Raw genomic sequence first — 22,664 nt, 5'->3', positions numbered from 1 at the left:
CGTGCTGGCCGCTGCCACGGAAACTGACATCAAATTTCTCTCTATCGCTCTATTGTGAGCCTCTATAGTCTACGGGGAGCACGGCAGCGGGGCTCTGTAGAGCAAGTGGCCCTGAAACGTTATTCTCAGGGACACCGACGCGTCCGTCGTTAGTCTCGCGAAATCTTGCGAAAGCGATCGGTTGAGAATGCCACCCATAGCTGCATGTTAGAAATTCTGTGGTCGAGCGGCTCATGTTGTAGGCATTGAAAGACACTAAATTATGTTGTATATAAATGTTACTTTCTACATTGACTGCATACGCTTACTTCCACTCATGACACCCTTGAAAGGGAACCACAAGGAAATCAAAAACAAAATGTATCCACTCTAGTCGTCAACGTCGTTTCGGCCTCTCTCTCAAGATCTCGAGGCGGCATTTGTCGATCGCTATTTTGTGAGAGAACAAGCTGTATTCGCTCGCGCTGTGACTGGTGTGCCGCCGTGTCCTTTTACGTGTTGAAGGCGGTCCCGCTACGACGCCTACGAGTAACTGGATTTGTTATGTAAGCACTAATTACAACATGTCTTATGTAAAAAATAATTGACGCAATTCGATCTAATCAATGTCACGTGAAGGCGGCGTTACGTATGCTTGCCTTCCCACGCTGCCCGACGGTTTCAGAAGGCCTTTGTTGGCGCTGTTCTCTGAGCAGCGCAACTGCTGGACCCAAATAAAGAGCCTCCTCCTTTACGAAATGCGTCGCTCAAGAGTAACGTGAGCTCTCCAGTGCCTGTGCTGTCTGACATTTCTCGAAAGAAGTCACTTTCATGCGACTTCAACTTTGCTTTGGTTTTTTCCATGTCTCTGTTAGCTTTTTTTCAGTATGAGGCTTGGTGCTCAGTTTAACTAGATGAAAATGAATTTGTGTCCATGGGAACGAACTCATTTGTTAACGTTTATTTTATCAATATGTGTTATAGAAGAAATCAGCCTCTGTCGTGTTCACACACTCAAATGTGTCCTTTAAAAACTTGTACAGAAGGTTGTAGTGTGCTTCCATGTCATTTATTTTGATTTATAGTGCATGCAATGTGGTCAAAATGACGCATGCTACGGATTGGTATGCCATTGGTATGCCAAAAAAAAAAACTGCCTTAGGTTACACTGTAGTGGCACAAGGCTAAAGAGACAGCAGGGCTGATTAGTTCCTATAGCTGGTGCTGGCCATGTTATACGAAGTGATGCCAAATGATGCTAAGTCATATGGAGTAATACCAAGCTATGCCAAGTTTCAGTCCCGTCGTCCAGCACAGCCGCCTCTCGCCGTTTCGACCGTACTGCGTCGCGGAGTGCTCTAAACGAGTCGAGACCAGCGGCCTCGCTTGGCAGCGAGTCACACCCCGGTAAGCGGCTTCTTCATCGGCTGTGCGAACATTCTTCGGCCTCTGGCCTCGCTGACTGACTGTCTATACTTGTTTGTATGTTCAGTGCTCTCCTTCTCTCTTTTCTCCCCATTCCCTTATTTCTAGTGCAGGGTAGCAAACCGGATGCTCGTCTGGTTAGCTTCCCTGCCTTTTCTCTTTTTGCTTTCTCTTCAGCCTCCCCGTGTCTGCGTCTGTCGCCGCCAGAAGCCCGCTTCATACAGAACGATCAAACACACCTGCAGTTGGCCGTGTCATCAAGTCTTGCGCGACGAATCGGTTGAGCGTAGTGCCCAGACAGGTGGAGTTGTTTGCAAGTGTACATATACACGCACGTCTACAAACGTACGCATACATGAAGACACAAAATGTGGTTGAATCCCACCTTAAAGAAAAATATCTCGCTATGCTGCTGGGCGCTAGCGGGTCTCTTCCTTCGGTGACTGCTGCGTTGCGCCTGTTGAAGGGCCGCTCCCCAGATCACATTGATTGATTTGTGGGGTTTAACGTCCCAAAACCACCATTTGATTATGAGAGACGCCGTAGTGGAGGGCTCCGGAAATTTTGACCACCTCGAATTCTTTAACGTGCACCCGAACCACAGATCACATAAGTTAGAAGCTGTAAGTGTTCTGTGTCCAATGAAGAGCATTGAAACCATTGCGTTGAGCAATGCTGTCAGTGGACACGACTGGTGAGATCAGAAATGGAAGCAGAATACTGCAGTCGCCTGCAGTCGGCCTATAATTTCTATGGTAATGGCAGGCATTCTATAAGAATAGTATACTCGATCGGCCTGGCAGGTGAACTTTGTCGGCCTTGTATTATAATACAGATGGACGGTTCGGCTGATAATACGTAATACGTGTGTTACGTCACTAAACTTTGAAACACAGGTCAGGATAAAGTGTGACGTTTATTTTAAAAAAATGATCTTCGAGCAAATGTACAATAGCAAGCAAGCAATAGCGTCGTCTAAACATTTATTCACGTGGATATATGCTACTAATTTGGCTGACAACCCTCCTGCAAACAACGCATTAACGTAAGGATTCCAAGAAAAACAATGTTCAGGATGGCCAGTTGTTGACTAACAAATGTAAAATCGCGAAAGATTACTGCGCGTGAACGTACAACAAATTGTAAATAGCACATGTGCAGGCGATACGCATCGGACAGCCACTCTCTCAAGGCGGAGCCGTGCACTTTCAACAGGACTCGTACAACGGCGATATACTCCGGGCCCCCGGCCAGGCCGTGCCTGCGCCTCACGCGGCACGAAAGCGCTGTTCACTTTCTCGCTGGTCGTGAGCTTCAATGAAGTTTTGTAAGCCGTGTGTGTGTGTGTGTGTGTGTGTGTGTGTGTGTGTGTGTGTGTGTGTGTGTGTGTGTGTGTGTGTGTGTGTGTGTGTGTGTGTGTGTGTGTGTGTGTGCGTGTGTGTGTGTGTGTGTGCGTGTGCGTGTGCGTGCGTGTCAGTTATGTATCATAGTCATCACCCTCTAGAAAGCGGCGTCGCGAGAGAATGAAGATTAAAAAGTGACGGCCGTTTTCAATGCTGGTACTACACCAAGAATGCGGCTTTAGCGAATTTGTCTAAGCGCTGGGCGCAAATGAAGTGAATGAAGAACAGGAATTTAGGCGTTCGACTGCTGGAAGGTGGTCAGGGAGTGCTATGGGTGTTTTGAATGCGCCAGTTCACCTTCCGGTAGTGGGGCCTCGGGAATAATAAAATATGACATTTTAACATTAATGGACAGGTACCCTTATTCTAATTTGTTTATATCGCTGCGTTCAGCCAAGGTATATACCACGGACAAGCGTGTTTCAAAAGAGCTCGCGCGTTAATGTGCTGTCACACGTCAGTGACTTGTCAGGTAAGAAACTGGGCACGTTTGCTTCCGAGATGATCTGTCAATTTCTTAATGTAAAATCGCTTCCTGCGCTGTGCGTTCTGACGTGGCGGTTAGCATGCGAAGCTTGAGCGCTATGTTCAATAGCCACAAATTTATAGAAGTGTCAACCCTCTCCCTTTAACTGGATGAACGTGCCCAGAAGATTGTTGCCCTCTCTCTTCGTGCGATGTAGCAGGATACCTTGTTTAACGGCTAGCATGCCAATAATATACACGCAACGTAGCGAGTTCACCACGAAATCAATCTGCGGTTATGCGCACGTGCATAGCCCAGACGCATCTTCGTAAACCATACGATGAAATGCCAGTCCCAGTCAGCATAGAGTTTCTAAAAGTTAACTAGAGGGCACTCTGGCGGTGCGATCGTTCAGTGACCATGGGAATGATGGGTAGTACGCACATTTGCCTAGTCTTCGTACTTGCGAGCGGCGAATCGTACTTGCGGCTTCGTTTATTGCTGTGTTTCAGTATTGTTTTGAAAGAAAGTCTAAAAAAATAGGGTGGTGAAGCGCAATCGCTGAACATTATCTGATTTTCGTTTCATGAAAAAACAGCTTCAAGCCACACGAACACACACAGAGCCAAAAGCAGGCAAGAAGTACGAAGTTTAGAAAAAAGTGTGTACTACCCATCATTCCCATGCTCGCTGAAGAGCCGTGCGTTGCAGCTCCCATAGACACTAGCGCCAGAGTTCCCTCTATTGGGAAACTCTATGCCCGCCAGCACGTAGTTACCGAACTGAATTTTTCGTATTGTTCGTTATCGCGAACTCCAAGCGTGGTTACTTGCGCATACAGCGCGGAAACCCGCGTTCTGTCTGTTTCTCTCTTTTCTCCCTAAGTGAGTAGAGGTGGTTTACAACTGAGGCATATATAGTCGGTACAAATGGCGGGCGTAACGTGATTCACACGCAAGACAATCCATAAGTGACGCGATGTGATGTTTCTGTTAAAAAAACAACAACGAAGTGTTCACATGGAACCTTGGATCAGCAACGCTGTTTTGCGAGTCAGGAGACCAAAGTCCGCTGAAGTAAGAACGTAAATATATGTTTGCTATCGGAACGTAGTTATTCGATTCATCACTCAGTGGAATCGTCTAGAGGTAACTGCTTTGAAAAGGTAATTCAACACATTTCGGTGAGGTCGACTTTGTACAAGAGCGTAGCATTATGGAGCAGATAGAAACACACGAAATGTTTCTTCCAGACCCCACACGAGCCGCATACGGGGACCTCGGGGTCGGATCAGGGTGCGTGGAGGGTGGCGTACTCGCGGCCGATGTGTGACATCTGGACGTCGATGGGCAGCCGGGTGTCGTAGAGGGAAGGGGCTTGCAGGATTATGCCGCACGTGCCTACCAGGCTAGCAAGAGTAAAGATCCACAGGAACAGCCTGTCCAACACCATGGCCACGTATTTCCAGTCTTCGCAGTCCTGCAGTAGGAGCATATGCACGCACCACTGTCATTATTGTAGAGTTACAAATAAATCGAAGTTTGTGTGACATCTCACAAATTTTCTCACAAATGAGCGTCGATTGCGAAATAGAAAAAACAGTACATACAATAAATTGTTAGGCTGGGCGAGATGGTTTATATTTATTTGAAAGAGATGGAAAGCAAAACAGAGGAGTACGTGCAACATCCCTGCTGCGTGGCTGTTATAAAAAAATGATAAAAATGTAACAAGCAACCATCAGTAGTTTGTATTTCTGAGCATAATCAATAATGCAGGACCAAATCACGGTATGCTCAGTGGTGGCCGAAAGTTTACTTGTGTAAGCGGAAAACCTCCAAAAGTGTGAACTCGACGCGGCTACGGTTGATGCACCCACAGTGCATCAACCTCACTTCACCGCATTGGCGATTCATTGTACGCCACATCCAAATGTTAGATTAAGCAAGAGACAAATAATGCCAATCGCTGCTTATATGACTGGCTGTGGCGGTTTTTGGATTTTTTACAAACTTTTCTCGATTCGCTTAAATACGGCCCTTGGTGACTTGCCAAGCATGCAAAAAATATTCAATTATCTAAACGTAGAAGTGCCTACCAAATAACATGCGGTCTAGCCTGCCACTTCACACTGGAAATGAAGGACCAAATTATTGATAACTGACGAAGTTTCACGTCCCAATACCACGATATGATTATGAGAGACGCCTTGGTGAACGGCCTCGAAAATTTCTACCACATGGGGTTCTTAAACGTGCACCTAAATCTAAGTGCTCGGGCCTCAAGCATTTTCACCACCACAAAAAATTCGGTCGTCGCTGCCGAGATTCGAACGCGCGACCTGCGGATCAAAAGATGAATACCACAACCCCTAAGTGACCGCGACGGGTACGGAGGACCTAAGCTGTACAGAAATTGCTGGCGAACAAAAAAAAAATCACGATGAATGCTGGTTCCTAGGTATACATATTTTAATAATAGTGAAATCAACCAAATCTTTTTCGCGGACATTCAGACCGAGGAAGTCGAAAGGGACATTATTAAAGTGGGTTGTAGTGGTTATGACACTGAAACAAATTACAATGAACTACAAAGCAGCCTTTTCGTCGGTGGGATCCGAACCCACGACCTTTGAATATGCAGACGAAGCTGTGCACATGTGGCTGCGGCAAGCACTGCGTACTTAGCTCGGCAGGGCGCGGTGGCGCGCGCTTTATCGTGACAGAGCTCAGCACACAGCTCGTAGTTATGTATGTGCTGTTATGTTTCCCTTTCGGTTTTATAATGAAGAGATAGACATCACGGAGGCTCAGGCGCGTAGCCAGGGTGTGCCCTAAAAACTTGCTCCCCACCCCACATCCCCCTCAAAAACATTCTGGTGGAGTTTTACCCAAAAGTGAGTAATGAAACTATACGTAGGTGTTTTTCTGAAATTGTCAAAGCCTTCAACAAGTGGGTGCACCCCCTGAAAAACATTCCTGGCGACGGGTAGGCGAAGGCCACTTCACTCACCGCAGCAGTCGCGTTTCAATTTACACCGACGTTTTTGTCGAGTTACGCCAAGTTGGATGCTAAGTGAGTTAGCCTTCGCTTGACTTCGTCTATCGTTATCGAAAATGGCGCAGGATGAACACGAGAAGAGGATACAAAAACGCAGGCGCGAAGTTTTCTCTTCTCGTGGCCCCGTTCACCCTGCGCCATTTCCGACGGCAATGTTGTACCAAGACCAAATGAAAACTCTGCTGCAGCTTCGTTTGAAATTCGGAATTGTTGCCGTTGCTTTCATTGCTTCCTTCTTGCGGCGAAACTGTGTCTTTCGGTGCAGATTAACTGTGTTTTTTGACGCACTGATAGTTCGGATACCGGGTTGTTCCGGATTCCAGATTTAGTATCACCTTCTAGTAATTAGGGACTACTACACACACAAAAAAAAAAAGGTTTCTTCAAGCAGAATTTGCTTCAGTGTAGTTGCCTGTGTATTGTGCGATGTCAATGCACGTTAAAGAACACCACATGGTCAAAATTCGCGGAGCCCTCCCGTACGGCGTGCCTCATTATCATGTCTTGATACGAGACGTGAAGTACCAGATATTACAATATAGCTGGTTCATATCCGTTTGGTCAGCACGCAACACGATGACCCTTAAAAAGAGTTGATCGTAGGGTGAGATAGTATTTTCACAAGTTCATCGTGAAGAGCAACGAGAAGGCCCAACACAAAGGAGGATGACCACGGGCATAGAAATAATAAGTGGCTTCACTGAAGTTCATGTATCCACAAGTTGTAACGGTGAGCCTGCGCAGCTTACCTGCGATTATGCCTCCAATAAATTAACTGGCAGTTTGCGCCTGTTCGTTTTTCTTTCCGTGGCACCAAATGGGTGCGCTTTACGATGACTTTAACGGTACGCACGCTTTCGTCGTCGTCCTCCTTGCGGATGTGGTCGGCGATGAAGAGCACGCTGTCGATGGCCCTGCGCACCTCCGGAGTGCACGAGCCGGCCTCGGGCGACTCGGACTGGTCCGCGGCGGCTGCCGATGGGGGCACCACCGGCGCCGGCGTCATCGGTTCGGTGGGCCGTCGCAGTAGCAGTAGCTGCAAGGGATCGACGGGCGGCTGCTGGCGGTCGGCCGCATCGGGCCTCCGCAGGAATAGTAGCCGCGGCATGAGGTGTACGAACACGCGCCGCACCCAGGGTGCCATGCGGTGTGTCGATGGTGACCGGAAGTGCACGTTAAGCACTCCGACGGTCACCGAGATGGACAGCGTGACGAGGATCATGGTGAACAGCAGGTACTTGCCTAAAAGGAAGAGCGAGTCAGTAACGCCCACTTCTGTGCTTTTACATTACATATGCATATGAACCCCTTTATAAGAGGCACTGATGTAAGAGGCATATGGGTATAAGAGACGCCAGAGTGCCAGCATAAAAATAGGCGTTGATAAGAAAGTGCATGCGCGGTAGCCTGCTTGTAAGAGACACCTCATATAAAGGACGAGAAGTGCTTCCGAGTGCATGTTTTCTCTGTTATAAAGGGGTTCAACTGTAGTGGTGAAAGATACCTTGCGCAAAAGTAGTCAGAGAGTAACACGACTTCGCGCTAAAGTGTTGGTGTTTGTCCGCGTTCAAGTCAACGCCTGCATTGCTCACTGACGCACAATGGCACTAGCGTACGCGCCCCGTAGCGCAGTTCGTTAGGACGCTACGCATTTGACATGCTGCATCTGCAACAAGCGCTGAGGTTATGCTTATAGTATACATTCGTAACGCGGATTTCTCATTTGGCCGGTAAACTCGCTTCATGTCTGACTATATCCAGCTTGTCAAGCAATTCATAATACACTTGCCTAGAAGGGGCACGGCCAGTGACGTGGGCGGGATGATCTCGGCGAGTAGGAGGAAGAAGACGGTGAGGGAGACGAGGATGGAAATGCAGAGCGTCACCTTCTCGCCGGAATCCGAGGGCAGGTAGAAGACGAGCACAGTCAGGAACGAGATGCCCACGCAGGGGATGATCAGGTTGACCGTGTAGAAGAGCGTCTTTCGGCGCATGGTGATGTTGAAGGTGATGTCGGGGAACGGCTCCTCGCAGCAGTCGTAGAACTCGTTGTTGTACTTGGCCGGCACGCGCAGTATGTCCCACTCGACTGACTTGTAGAATTCGCTCATGTCGATGCCCGTCTCCACTACGGCCACGCCGGGACGTTGCTTGACGTGCTGGAGGTCCACCTGCGCCCAGAAACGTCACTCGTGACGTGAAACATTGAAGACATGAAAGGGAAATATACCACTACCCGTCTGTAGAACGAAGCCGATGCGGATCACGCAGAGTGAATGCCTCTTATAGTCCCATAAACATTGGTCCTGGTAAACATTGGTCCTGGTCCAGCTATCGAACCCACGACTGATGTCTTTCCTCCGGGATGGTCGTTCAACCAATTTAACTATCCAGCAAGCTAGCATTTATTTGTGGTATTGTGGTGAAAAAAGGTTGTTGTTAACTTCCCTTTCTGAACTATGCCACGACATCGCAGGACCCCGAAGAACCGATTTGAATTTATGAAGACAGGACGTCACTATAATATCTTCTTTCTTAACATTGACCTAGACAACAGTGAAATAATTCATCAGTACTAGTTAACAAAAGGGGAAAATACAAAATGGTTTCCCATAAATTATGCTAAAAGAGCACCAGTACAATTCTTGTTGAGCTTTCTAGCAGACAAGATAGGTAAGCGAACTTTCAAATATTGTTTGTTAACATGGTTAGATGAACTAACATTGAATGCTTTCATGACACAGTCTATACATTTTCACATTCTGCACAATCCCACTAAGAAGTGTCCGCTAAAGTTTATTCTCAAAGCCGCTGTGCACGAAAAACCGTGAGCAGTAAATCAGATTACAGCTACTCACAGCCATTACAATTATGTAATGGCGAACACTTTACTTCAATATTATTTATGTGGGAGCCAGCTCATGGTATCGCTCGTGTTTGTTTTATTTTCCCTTTCTTTCTTTCTTTCTTTTTTCTATCTCCTTTTTTTGTTTTTTCACGCTAAAGTTGCAGCACCACGTAGAAGTGGTGTGTCTCAGTCCAAAAAAAGAAAACATGCTACGATTGTTGGTTACCATGTATAAAAAGGCATTACAATTTTGCCGTTTCAACTTCATGGTCACGAAGGGGGGGGGGAATACTGGGAGGCTATTAGAGCGCTCAAAATGACATAAAAACTATATTTTAGCAGTGTATCTGTTTAAGCTTGGAAAAGCCCAGTTAGTAGCGAAAAAAATTGCAATCGTCATGAATTGTCGTGTACTCTCTTCGTCCTCTTATTCATCTTCTGATTTGTTCCCAACGCGTGCGCCGATTTGACAGGCGTGGAATGCAAAAGCTCTCTGAAGGGCGAGGGAAAGAGTACACAAAGAAAAAAAGGAAGCCACAGAAGAAGAGAAAGAAACAGAAGAAAACTTGAATATAAATCAAGACAGAGAAATGAATTGACACACGCAAACAAGAGATGAAAAAACAGAGATCAAGAAAGAAAAAGAGAAATGACCAAAGAAAATAATAGAAAGACGGAAGAAAAATAAATAAAGATAGAAAAGCGAGAAAGAGTACAAGAGAAATAGAAATAAACAGAGGAAAAAACTGCGATAAACAGAGAGAAGAAGAAAGAGTTGAAGAAGTAAAGAGAATAAGTGAAGAGAAACAAAGAAGGCCACCCAGCTCCGCACTTATTTCAGACTTGGCGTGAAGCTGCCTTAATTTTTTTTACAAGCACTTTGGGTTGAGTACCCAAGGACGTTATCTTGCCGTGACGTCACCACGCAGTGGGTAATCACGTGGTAGCAAGACATCGCGGTGCATTGGCGCGGGCTTTTGCTCGCTCGGGCTCCTCCGCTGCTCCACGTGAGGCTCCACACTGCAGCATGCCTGCCAGTCGACTGAGCTAGGGGCAGTGCCAAAATGTCGCGACGTCCTGGTTTCAAGTGAGCGGCTGCTATATCATCACGTCACGGTCTGTATACCTCTCGAAAAACCTAAGGAAAGCTGGTCGTAAAAATATTACATTAAATAGATTAGGACGTTCTTAAGCTATATACAGGTTGCATTTAGTGTTTAGAAGGTTATGACTTCAAAATAGGAATAATAATAATGAAAAGAAAGCCAAAATAATGATTACAACAGACGCCATTACTGGCACTCTGTTTAAAACATGTAGAAATGGCAGAGAAGAGGCTCAAAACCATCATTTCTTTATGTTCGATGAATTGTGCTAGAAAAAGCATGTCCAGCAAACATAGGCACAAATTCGCCCTGGAACAAAGTCTTCGGCAAAATTATGAGTGCTTAGCCTTGATTACTATTACAGTGGGCATTCGCTGAAAAAATACCCTTGAGTGTAGTAACAGAGATATACAGTAACGACGAGCCTAAAGAACACACATGCGCAATAATTATCCGTACAATTCGTCGGGTACTCGTTTGGGCGAAATGGTAGAAGTTCATTATAAAAGTTAATTTGCACACCAGCTGAAACGCGGGTCAGGAGTTGAGGTGTGCTGCTTATGCAGGTTTCACGCAAAAGAACTTATTGTGGATTCACCGAGTGGCTTGTGGCCGAAGTCGAGCGACCAGTTTGGACGGTGGACGCACCTCAAGACCATCGTAGGTCCACGATCCGAACTTCATGAGGCAGTTCTGTTCGTCGAAAGGAAAGTACTCGACGTCGATTTCGCAGGTGCTCTTGTAGAGAGCCGGCGGCTTCCAGACCACTTTGCCTGTCGAATAGACGGTCGCCTTGTTCATCAGGATCACTTCGTAGTTACCGTCCGCACTGTGGAACAGAAAAAAAAAGTGTTCATTAAGGACGTGAAGATCACTACGCATGCATTGTGTCAGTCCGTGATTGTTTTCGCTGCGTTGACTGTTGCCAATCTCTAAAGTTACCCTAAGTTTCCACAGTGGGATGGTCAATACCGCAACCTGTGGCAACAAAGAAAGTATTGGGCATATCTTTTGTGACAGCCGACAGTATAGTGCACAACGACTATGTCTTTGGAACGTGCTCAACAAATTAGATAAGACACCTCTGTCGGAGGAAATAAATGTTCACCATCGTCAGTATGCGACCTCAGAAAAGAAGCCTCTGCAAGTGCTATAGGGCGCTTTTTGCTATAGGGCGCTTTTTTTTGTGTGTGTGTTTTGTTTTCTCCTGCGTGCACATGCGTTTTTTTCTCCTTTTTTTCTCTCTATCCCGACACCTTCTTTCTCGCCCCTTTAACCCACCCCCCCAGTGTTGGGTAGCAAACAGGATGCTAATATCTGGTTTATCACCCGGTCTTCTTCTTCGTCTCTCTCCTCTCTCAGGTTATTTGCTGACGAAGCGCGTTTCCTTCTATCAGAGCCTACGAAAATTAATGTTTAATTTTGGGGTTATTAGATGCTACAACCACTTCATGATGTGTGGGTATGCCGTTGAGGAGTAATGCAGACCAATTTTCACCAACTGCAGATTTTAAGCCGCACCTAAATTTAAGCAAATAGGCGCTTACATACTGAGACGCTTACATGACGTACCGATGTTTGTTCATTTATCTTACCTTTTTGGTATGAAACTAAAAAGCTCTAAACCTCTTTCTTTCAACACTAATGTTTGCTCGAGTAATGCGATTTTAAAGCGCTCACACACCATGATTCACAAATGTAGAAACTTGATGGAATATACGAAGTTGGGGGAGGAGGTTACAGCTTGTCCATTGCTCACTTGTTGAAAAGCACGATGTCCGGAAGCCAGAGGCTCTCAGCCGGAACATGAATCATGTCCACGCCGCCGTAGTCCTCCGGGTTCCACCGGAGCTTGTCGTCTTCCCACTCCTGTAGCAAAGGCATTAAAAGCAGCCAATAATTGTGGAGTCCTCGCAGGCAGTCAATATGTGTGCGTAGAGTTACATGTCAAATGCATCGATATGAGGTACTTCTACAGCCTTCTGAGACATTATTTGAAGCCCGTAGAATGGCCGTACCAAAATATGAACTTGTGTTTCTCCACTGTATAAGAACTCCATCATATGCATTTCAAAGAACATCACCAAAACTCCCTCTAAACTCAGCTGGCTGCTACGTATTGCTAAAACTGCGCTCACGTTGCCATTAGTCAAACAACCAGTGTCTGCCTATGAGATAAGGCCTCTGGCAAAAATCATAAATGGTATGTGCCCCAGATATTGGTGAAATTCCACTACGCACCACTTGTCACGCACATCCCCGTCACAGTTTCTATAACAGAGACTGCAGTGAGTAACTGTGGTCTTGGCTATGAAGCTGCAGAACCAATGACTGATTTGCGATGACTACAGTCACTTGGTAATGCAACACAAGCCGAGGCTTCGGAAGATGAGCAACAACAGTAGATGCTATAGAGACTCTTTCATAGCAGGGACAAGCCCTACGAGTTCCCAAGAGCCGAGATAGGAGATTTCTCTAATGATGACAATCACGTCTCTTTAATAATTTATGTCTAATTTACACTCACCTTCAGTTAAACCACTTGAATAGCTACTGCACCTAAATATAACTTCGTAGTGATTGCTACCACGCCGTAGTAGTTCGATAAAATCGTATATAGTACTTGGCTGACGTCGTAGTACTTGTCTGTAATGTCTTAGCACGTGGTTGAACTAGGCTTTAACATATCCTATACCTAAAGCCTAGCGACGACCTGGAAACAACCAATGAACAACCCTCATCACCTTAGGCCTATGAACAACCTAAAAGCAACCAGATTAATCATCATTCAGTTTCGCTGTTTGAAGACTTGTAAGGCTTAGTGCTTGCGCAAGCTGCGCCAATTATTCCGCAACCATCTCGAATTTTTACTCCCAGACAACGCCGACTTTTCGCTCACAGCCAACGACGTCAACACCGCAGTTTCTGCGAAACGAGCTACATATTGCGAAAGGGCATGTGCTATGTCCTCCTTGAGTTCGTGTTCTTCGTGCAATACACGCCCCACACAGGCGCGATCCGAGGAAAGTATAAATATGAAAAAAAAAAGCAGATGAAGCAGTCATTTCGTGAGGCGGGCCTCTCGAAAGCGTTGTGCACCCTTGCCGTTTGGTTCAGTCGGCGCATATGATTCGGATAACGTCAGGAAGAATGCTTGCAAGTCACTTGGCGTGTGCATGGCTGCGCGTCTATCGGTGTTAGCTTTTGGCATTACTTGCGATGTGCTGTGAGCAATGCGCCGACGAGTGAAAATTGGTTAATCATAAGAAAAAAATTATGCTGTAGTTTAAGTTAGCCCCTAATCGAATAAACATTGGGAACATCAGTTCGGTTCATTTGTTCTAATTATTCCCGTACTGCTAGCATATCAGAAATGAAATCTAACCTTGACCTACCCAATTTAACTGTCCGGAGGAAACTGGCGCGACTGCATTTTTTTCATAAGATATTTTTTCACAATCCATCAATGAAGCGAGACCTCATTTCACAACCGTCATACCACTCATCGCGCATTGATCATCAGCATAAGGTTGCCATTCCGTTTTGCCGCACCAAATTCTTTTCAGCAGCCTTCTTACCGAAAACAGCCGCCGATTGGAACCACCTTCCCTCTTCCGTTGTATCAATAACAGACCCTTTGTTATTCAAGACTGCAATTTCTCAGCAATGCTTGTAACTATACGCAGTTTTCATTATCTATCTTTGTCTTGTATGTGCTTGAATTCTTATACATTTTTAGTTGACTTATGTTGCCTTCCTGATTTGCGCATCTGATACTTGTTTCTTTATTTTGTCTTTTTTTCTTGTGTTATATATGTTGTACCCACCCCCTCTGTAATGCCCTACGGGCCCTGAGGGTATTCTAATAAATAAATAAATAAATAAACACACAAATCGCTTTCAGTTGAAGCTACACTTGAAGCTACATGCCTCGCTCACCATATGGCACCGTTTACGGCTCCCTTTTTTCGCGTTTATTTACATGAGCAGCTTCAAAAGTTGGTGGTCACTGCGTCTATATCATCAGTTTGATCACTATTGAAGAATCTGTGTAAAGCTGTGTGTTCCATCAATTTCTTTTTTTCCCCTCGATATTACGGTAACAGTGAATAACGTCTAGATAAAGCACGTGTTATAGAATATAACCAACGATTCAAACTGTACTTTATTGATTCTCAGCGTTCGCAGTTCAGCCAAACCCACTTCCACTTTTGATGCCATCGTTAACCTTCAGACATCAAGCAACCCTTCCTGGCGTTGTGGCCTTAGAGTAGGCGCAGACGTCGCTGTAGCCCACAGCAGACATTGAGTGCGCTCACATCCTCTCCTCGATGACGTTGAAATTGCGCTGGTAAGTCAGTGAGGCCCTCTTGTGAGAGGCTGCTGAAACCTCTCATCTGGAGCGAAAACGCAGATGGCCTGATTGCCGGCTGTATGTAGCCTCAAACAAGTTGGCAAACTCAGTCTATGGCAAAAAAGCAGTTCGTTTATCATTGTCCACAGTTACTTTAGCACGTGTATCAATTTTACCAATGCAGAAGTTAAATCAAAAACATGCCTGCATGCCTTTAATAATCGTAAAGAGTAAACAGCTCACCTGCTCAAGCCAAATATTCGTAGTCATGACCTGGTGCTTGAGGTTCTGTAAGGAAGTATTCGCGATGGCATGAGCTGGAATGTGTGTTGGTCATGGAAAGTCGCCCATGCCGGTCACTTACGATGTCGATGAGCTGCGACAGTTTTAAGCCGACGACGATGGTCACCTTGTGCGAATGGTTACCGACAGGACGGATGAGCCGGTTGTAGTCGGACAGCAGGTCGTCGTGCAGCCGCTTGGCTTCTCGCGACGCGCACGCGGCAGCCGCAAGAAGCACCAGCCGGAGGAGCACCATCGGCGTCGACGGCGACTCTTTCAGAGCTCCACTGCGTCAACGCCTTGCTCCGTAGGCAGCACCCCGCATCCCATCGATCGGTTCCGCCGATGCCGGGGATGCTGCGAGGGCCGTCGTACAGAAAGACTCCTGTAGCCCGCACGAAACAGCCGCGCAGCATCAGTGGCCTTTTTGGGGACTTCGAGTCGCCAGCAGAGACTCACCAGCGACTTCTGTCGGATAACTGTTGCGAAGGCTTTATACAGCTCTCTCAAGCTAGGGAATGTAGGTGCACATTGATGCGGGCAGGGGACGGGTCGGACAGTAACTCTCCGCCGGCACTGCCATCTGTGGAGGCAAACTTTCATGAGCGACAGCGCAGTGGCCTGCTTCCTCACAGGGTTCTGTTTTCGCAGCTATGGCCGACGGGCATCGATCCTGCTGCAGCCGGCGCATATACCGTCTCGGATCCGAGAGCCCGATTGCAGGAAACGCTCTCAGTGCTCCCCGACACCTCTCAGCGCAGCAAGCGCCTTCGATTGCCTGCCGCCGTACAGAGGCGGCGTTTGGCTGGAGCGGGAATGCGGAAACGCCGCCGACGTTAATGGGCATAAAGATGATTCGATTCGGGCAGATTAATCAGCTGCCCTTCAACGACTGCTCGGGTCTCTCCCGCTTATTCCTGATTACTGGCGACATGTGGTCGCCATCGCTGAGCCATAAGGCACATATCAATGACTTACGCTTGGCGCTTACTGCGGAGGCTTTGGTATCTGAAATATTTTGCACTAAACCTCGCGTGCGAGAAGGGTCTTCGCTCAAACCAGTGCAAGTGAAAATTAAAATGCTTTTGCCGAGGCCGTATGCTTATTATGAGAAGGGGCTACCCAGAAACTACCGTATTCATCGAAGAATGACGAAAATTGGGATACGAAAAGAAAAAAAAACATTGCCCGAGATAGAAACACCTATTTCATGATAAGAAGATACTAATTGACTTGACTTCATGTGTTTGTTATGTTATACATGGCGTTGAGGGAGGGGAAATAATCGGTTAAAGTCGGCTGCTTTATGCTGCAGGTACTTCCCGAACTGGGCGTTTCAAGATGACCACGCTGCCGCCACTTTCTGCAACGAAATACACACTATAACTTCTCGTGTCCAATTCTTTTTCGGAATTCGATAAATGCCCCTGAGCGGATAAATATACAGAGCGGAGAAAACTCATTTTAGGAACCCTCATTTTATACGGTTGAGTATATTATTCTAGTTCTATAGTATTCTAGTTCTATAGTATTCTAGTTATATAGTATTCTAGTAGAACTAGAACACTATACTAGAATATACAAGAGTACTGTACTAGAATACACTAAAATACCATAGCGAGGGAACACGCTCTCATGGTAATGAATAATGACAGTGTGCATTTAAGCACGCATGTTACTTCATGTGAATGCACATCATGCTTCATGCAGAATATGATCCTGGGGGAAAATAAAAGCAAGGTAGCACTAGAAATTTTGAGGGCCCATCACATAAATTAACGGGGTATTCATTGTTTTAAAGAAACGTAACTCAACCTGTATGAGTGAGAAGCACGTTTTCTAGAGTGCATGTGTGCGATAGGGTGATTACGAGCCTGAATCAGTACAAAATACGTTCACTACGGAATCACGGCGTCGATGAAGCATATATAAACATCCATCCTGGAAAAAATCTACAGGGAATCAACTGCTACCATAGTGCTTCATAAAAAAGCAACAGAATACCAATCAAGAAGGGCGTAAGGTAGGGGGATACAATCTTCCCAACGCTATTTACCACGTACTTATAGGAAGTTTTCAGAGGCCTAGAATGGGAACGGTTAAGCATAGGAGTTAATGGGGAGTACCTTAATAACCTGCGCTTTGCCGATTACATTGCATTGCAGAGTAACTCAGGGGACGAATTGCAACTCATGATTACGAAGTAGGACAAGGAGAGCAGAAAAGTAGGTCTTAAAATTAATCTGCAGAAAACAAAAGTAATGTGCAATAACCTCGGAGGAGAACAGCGCTTCGAGATAAGTAATAGTGCACTTGAAGTTGTAAAAGGCTATGTCTACTTAAGACAGGTAATAACCGTGGAGCCGAACCACGAGATTGAAGTAACTAGAAGAATAAGAATGGGGTGGAGCACATTGGGCAAGCACTCTCAAATTATAACAGGTAGATTGCCACTATCCCTCAAGAATAAGGTATATAACAGCTGTATCTTGTCGGTACTTAGCTACGGAGCAGAAACCTGGAGACTTACAAAGAGGGTTCAGCTTAAATCGAGGACGACGCAGCGAGCAATGGAAAGAAAAATGGTAGGTGTAATTTTAAGAAACAAGAAGAGAGCAGAGTGGATTAGGGAACAAACGGGGGTTAAGGATATCATAGCTGAAATCAAGAAGAAGAAATGGACATGGACCGGGCATGTAGCGCGTAGACAGGATAACCGCTGGTCGTTAAGGGAGACTAACTGGATTCCAAGAGAAGGCAAGTGGGTTAGGGGGAGACAGAAAGTTAGGTGGGTAGATGAAATTAAGATGTTTGCGGCTATAAATTGCAGCAGCAAGCACATGACCGAATTAACTGGTGGAACATGGAAGAGGCCTTAGTCCCGCAGTTATTTTCTCGCAAATATGTTGCCGATAAAATTTGGAATCAATAACGAAGCCTAACAAAACATATCATTTTTCCGTGCGGCCCAGGACGCACACGTTTGCATATTTATTATTTTTCCGAAGTTTGTGACAGAAGTCTGTGCCGTAACGGAGGAAACATTCTGAAGAGCAATGATGTCGAATCGAGGAAATGTTTTTTTTTCTTTGCACCTATATGCTGACCACCTCCCGACGTTCCCCCCTTGGTGTAACGCCCGAGGAGTCATTCTCATTTATAGCATGAATACGTATTTCTGTCGCCTGCGTGAAAGTGAGGTTGTGTCACTTCTCGCTGACGAATACCTACGCAGTCTTCGAGATGTATACGCCCTGTTGCAAGAAAATTAATGCCTTCAAGAACAGCATTGCCAAAGCATGCTGTACGAGTTCGAAACACGAACTACATCTGTAATTCGCCACTTGCAGGTATGTGTTACTGTATTCTTGCACTAGAAAATACTGATTCAAGAAAGAATCGTTCGAGAAGATTGTTGCCTTCTTGGACGCAGCGAAATCAGGTTCCGCATACAGTTAAGCGAAGAAGACTCCATGAGGCATGCTTTATTTTTTGTTTTCGAACTTTAATGCGGTTATTACGACAATTTAACTGAATGAAGGTGAATTGCGACTTCGCTTGGAAAAAAATTGATCTTGAGATTCGCAAACATATCATAGATATTTTTTTTCTTTTACAAAACCTACCACATTGGGGTACTCGAGGTTTCCCAAATAATCTTAATTGCACACCCTCTTTCTTTTTTTTTTATGCACGGTATTAGAAAAAGTGGGCGTACCTCTGCTTAATTTCTGTGTTTTTCTAACAACAGCTTAAAAAGACTGTGTGCCCTATTTTGCTCGGTGACTAGAGGGAATAAGCAAGCAGAAATTTTTACATGTCTTAATTATTAGCATTTACGTAAATGGAACTAGAATCGGTAACCTGGTGTAAAAATTTGTACTTAGCAGTAAAAAGAACATTCATAAGTTGCTAACTTCAAAAATCAACAAACATGAAGAAACATAACAAGTCTATCTTCTTTTTCGGTGCACTCACAATTTTAGTTCCCCTTCTGTAAAGCGTCAATAGCTATCTTTCTTTTATAAAACCAAAATGTTCTGAAATGAATAAACATTAAGAAAGAAGTATGTATGTAGAAAAACTAACAAAAACATAAACTAAATGCCCGAAATAATATTTAAAACTAATTTTTGGCGATCGCAACCAGCATTTATGTTCAAAATTTCTCACAGATTTCTTAGTTATAGCTTTTACTACCGCTGCTTTACAGCCATATTTTGAAAATCGTTTTCAAAGTTTCATCTCGTCTTAAAGTAGCTTTTGGCCCATAAAACTTACCAAATCCTGCATTAGCGTCTTTTATTAGCTGAAACAAGTTTTCATCTGTGAATAGATCGTCAAAACAACTATTATATTTCGTTACCATATTACGCTATAGCTAAAGTAACATTTCATATGTGTGGTGGGGGTGCATTATGTGTGCATGTAGACACTTCTTATCATTCTAATTATTCAGCATAAAAAAGAAAGTTTGGAAGCCTAATACCCTTAATTACTATTTAATTTCAGAACAGTAATTATTCTTGTTAGTATTTTTTATTAGTACTGCCTTGTGAGGTTTCGGTGCTTGAAATTCTGACTAGACCATCATAATTGTCCGTGTCGTGTTCCCCGTTATCTTAAACAAAGGATGCATCAAAATTAACGAGGTTAACTTTACAAGTAACTGCACATCACTAACATTTCCAGAATTTTAGAATTTAAAAATTATTTCGTATTGTACTAACGCACGTACTTGTGCGCCTAATTATTTTAAGAACAACCACTTTATTGCAAAAGCTAACCCTTCACTGCTGATTGCTATTGGAGAAGAAAAATATCCCAAATATATTCATACATTTGATAACCATAGTACTCGCTCAAAAAGCCTTCTGTAAAGCCGCATTAATTTTTTTTTCCAACAGAAAAGACTGCATGACAGATGGCGAGTTAAAGTCAAAGGGAGAAGACAGGAGTCCGCCGCGTCTTCGCAGGAAACGAATGATGTCCAAATATTTAGCGCAGAAGAGACGCGAAGGAGGCGCCTCTTCATGGAAGGTACCGCTGGGATACGCGGGAAAGAGTTCTTGTGCCCCGCTCCGGGCATATAATCCGAGACAAAGCTGCGGCCAGCGCGCGCAATTTATTACAGAAACAGCGCACTGGGGAACAGCGCTCCTTCCCGCTCTTTCGTTTAGTAGCGCTAAACTTGGGAAGGAGCACCCCGAAAAAATTGGCATCAAGACGTCTTTGTGGCTAATCCCGCGAATCCGAAACAGCGCCGGCAGCACCATTCCACTTTATGGGAGCGGAGGGGGCCATATTGAAAGCAAATAGAAGGGACGCAGTCAAAAAAGAAGAAGAACGTTACGTTTCAAACTGTATTTCCAGTAGCTGGCCACGAACATTCATGCTTCGAGCAGAGAAGGCAAAGTGCCGCTTTTCGTTCTCAAAGTTTGGCCTGTCAAAAACAAGAAAAAAAAGCAGCGCCGTTTGCAAGTCATTTCGCATAATAGCATATTTTTTTTAAAGAGAGAGAGAGAGAGTTTAAGAGAGAAGGAAGGAATGTTAACCATGGAAAATGGTCGCGAGGGAATTAAGCGCAGCATATCAGAAGCCATGCCATGTGTACTTGCGTGACTAGATCGAGTATTTGGCATGTTTTGGAAGTATTAGAAATTGTTCCACGGCATCCGCAGTTATTGCGAGGGATCTTTGACATGTCTGGATTACGCGTAAAGATACAGGAAAGAAGGAAACATTTAATGGCTCCTTTTTTTTTGTTAGACACAATAATATTAGGAACCAGAAGGTGTCATTGGCAAGATAAATGTAGGGATGTTATTTGTAGTAATTAAGATATATAAGTGCCGAGAAAGTAAAGTAGATGAAAACATAACTTGCCGACTCTGGGGACCGAGCCGGCAAGCTTGGAACTATACGCATCCGCCGCTCTATCCCTCCTGTGCAAATGAGGGTTCAAAATCACAGGAAAATGTTCTCACGCTGGCGCTGCACCTAATATAGTACACGCAAGTCAATCTTGACAGTGCACACACGATTAGCCCAAAAAGCGGTGCCATGGCGTACTGAGCTTAGAAACAAAACTATCCGTGAGTTCTCTGTGAGGTATGGAAATTGATTTCCCTTCTCATTGTCTTTCTTAAATTTATTCTTAAACATTGTGAAAACCTACTTCGTAAATAATATGGTTCTTTGTAAGTCACATCTTCAAATGAGATATTACGCCGGATGCGTTTCTTGAAGCACTCTGGTGACGTGCACATGTGGTTCCAGAGCTTTAGCATTTACGCGGTATAAACTCCAACGGATGATCACTGCTGTGCTGACGTGCACAACACAATGCGGATCACTTTTAGTTTAAAATCACTGAAACTTGGGTGAGTTCGTACTCTAATATAGAGGTATTTAGGGCGCGTAAGCTGACAAGAAATGGTAGACAAGAGGGCTCGTTTGTGTAACTCTTGTCTACCGTTTCTTGTCTGCTTAGGCGCTCTAAACACCACTCTTTAATACTTGTGTGTGTGGGGGGGGGGAGGGAGGGGGGGGTAGGTTGGGGAAACACACACCTAAGTTGTTAGATTTGAGGAGATGACACTAGCCTTTTTATTCAAAGCATCAAAATGTGGCTAATACTTATCTTGTGATTGGAGATCATTTGTTTTCATTCAGCGTCGACTACAAGATGCCAATAATGCCTATTTGTGCGAGTTAGTATTCAGTTCAGCGAATGCAGTGCGAGTTAAACAATGACAGGATAAACAGATATACATATACAGACGAGCATCGGAAGATGACAGAATTGCAGACAGACACAGACGGCAGCCTATAGGCACAGGCAGCACGCATTTGTGTCGTTCTGCGTCTCCCGTCTTCGTCTAAGTAGCGCTGCATTCATCCGACGTCAAGGTGAAAGCCCTGAAAGGTTTGATCCTATTCAATGTGTGATCCACTTGCGACAGTGTCGATTGTGTTTTGTTCAGCAGCGCACAGTCGGTGAGGTCAAGCAAGAATATATTTGCATATTGCATTGAGCGAAGAGGTGGCAAAAACAGAAAATAAAAGGGAGGAAAACACCGATTGCAGGCTAGCTACTCGGTAATGCATCGTTCGCACTGTTACAACACTTGGAGAGAAAAAGAACCCACGACCTTCGGCTAGACAACCGAGCCCTGTAACCACTATCATGCTCATACGAAGGCATGATAAGGCATCACCTACAGATCTTCGGACCGATGCCAGTGGCCATGGAATTGTAGCGGTCCTTGGCCAACGACAGCACGGGAAGGGCCGCGTGATTGCTTACGCCAGTCGTCTTCTTTCACCTGCCGAACGGAAGTTCTCCATCACTGAACGTGAATGCCTAGCTTTAGTGTGGGCCGTGGCAAAATTCAGGCCTTACCTGTATGGCCGAACTTTTTCCGTTGTTACGGACCATCACGCTCTTTGCTGGCTGTCATCGCTAGAGGACCCATCTGGACGTCTCGGTCGCTGGGCGCTCCGTCTGCAAGAATACTCGTTCGTGGTCCACTACAAGTCGGGACGCCTGCACACAGACGCAGACTGTTTGTCACGTTATCCGGTTGAAACGCCCGACTTGACAGACCTTGATTCAGACCCCTGCGTTCTCTCCATTCACGCTTTGGGTGATATCTCCACCGAACAACGACGTGACCCGTCGTTACTCTCCATCATCGAGCATTTGACCTCTGCTCCAACAGACCCTTCCGTTCGCCTG

At 45.2% G+C, this 22,664-nt stretch overlaps 1 protein-coding gene across 1 annotated transcript; it reads right to left on the bottom strand.

Annotated features, from left to right (window-relative positions):
* Positions 1-2,370: 2,370 nt before the first annotated feature.
* Positions 2,371-15,175, bottom strand: LOC142796014 (acetylcholine receptor subunit alpha-like; the record flags this gene model as incomplete). Its single annotated transcript, XM_075886172.1, is given in 7 exon segments — positions 2,371-4,752; positions 7,187-7,575; positions 8,123-8,504; positions 10,936-11,116; positions 12,047-12,156; positions 14,885-14,929; positions 15,006-15,175. Coding segments are annotated over 7 exon segments (1,466 nt in total), but the record flags the coding sequence as incomplete, so codon positions are not given.
* Positions 15,176-22,664: the final 7,489 nt, after the last annotated feature.

Source organism: Rhipicephalus microplus, unplaced genomic scaffold, assembly GCF_043290135.1.
Source record: "Rhipicephalus microplus isolate Deutch F79 unplaced genomic scaffold, USDA_Rmic scaffold_1018, whole genome shotgun sequence".
In the NCBI taxonomy this organism is placed as follows: domain Eukaryota; kingdom Metazoa; phylum Arthropoda; class Arachnida; order Ixodida; family Ixodidae; genus Rhipicephalus; species Rhipicephalus microplus.
This window is presented reverse-complemented; position numbering and strand designations above follow the sequence as displayed.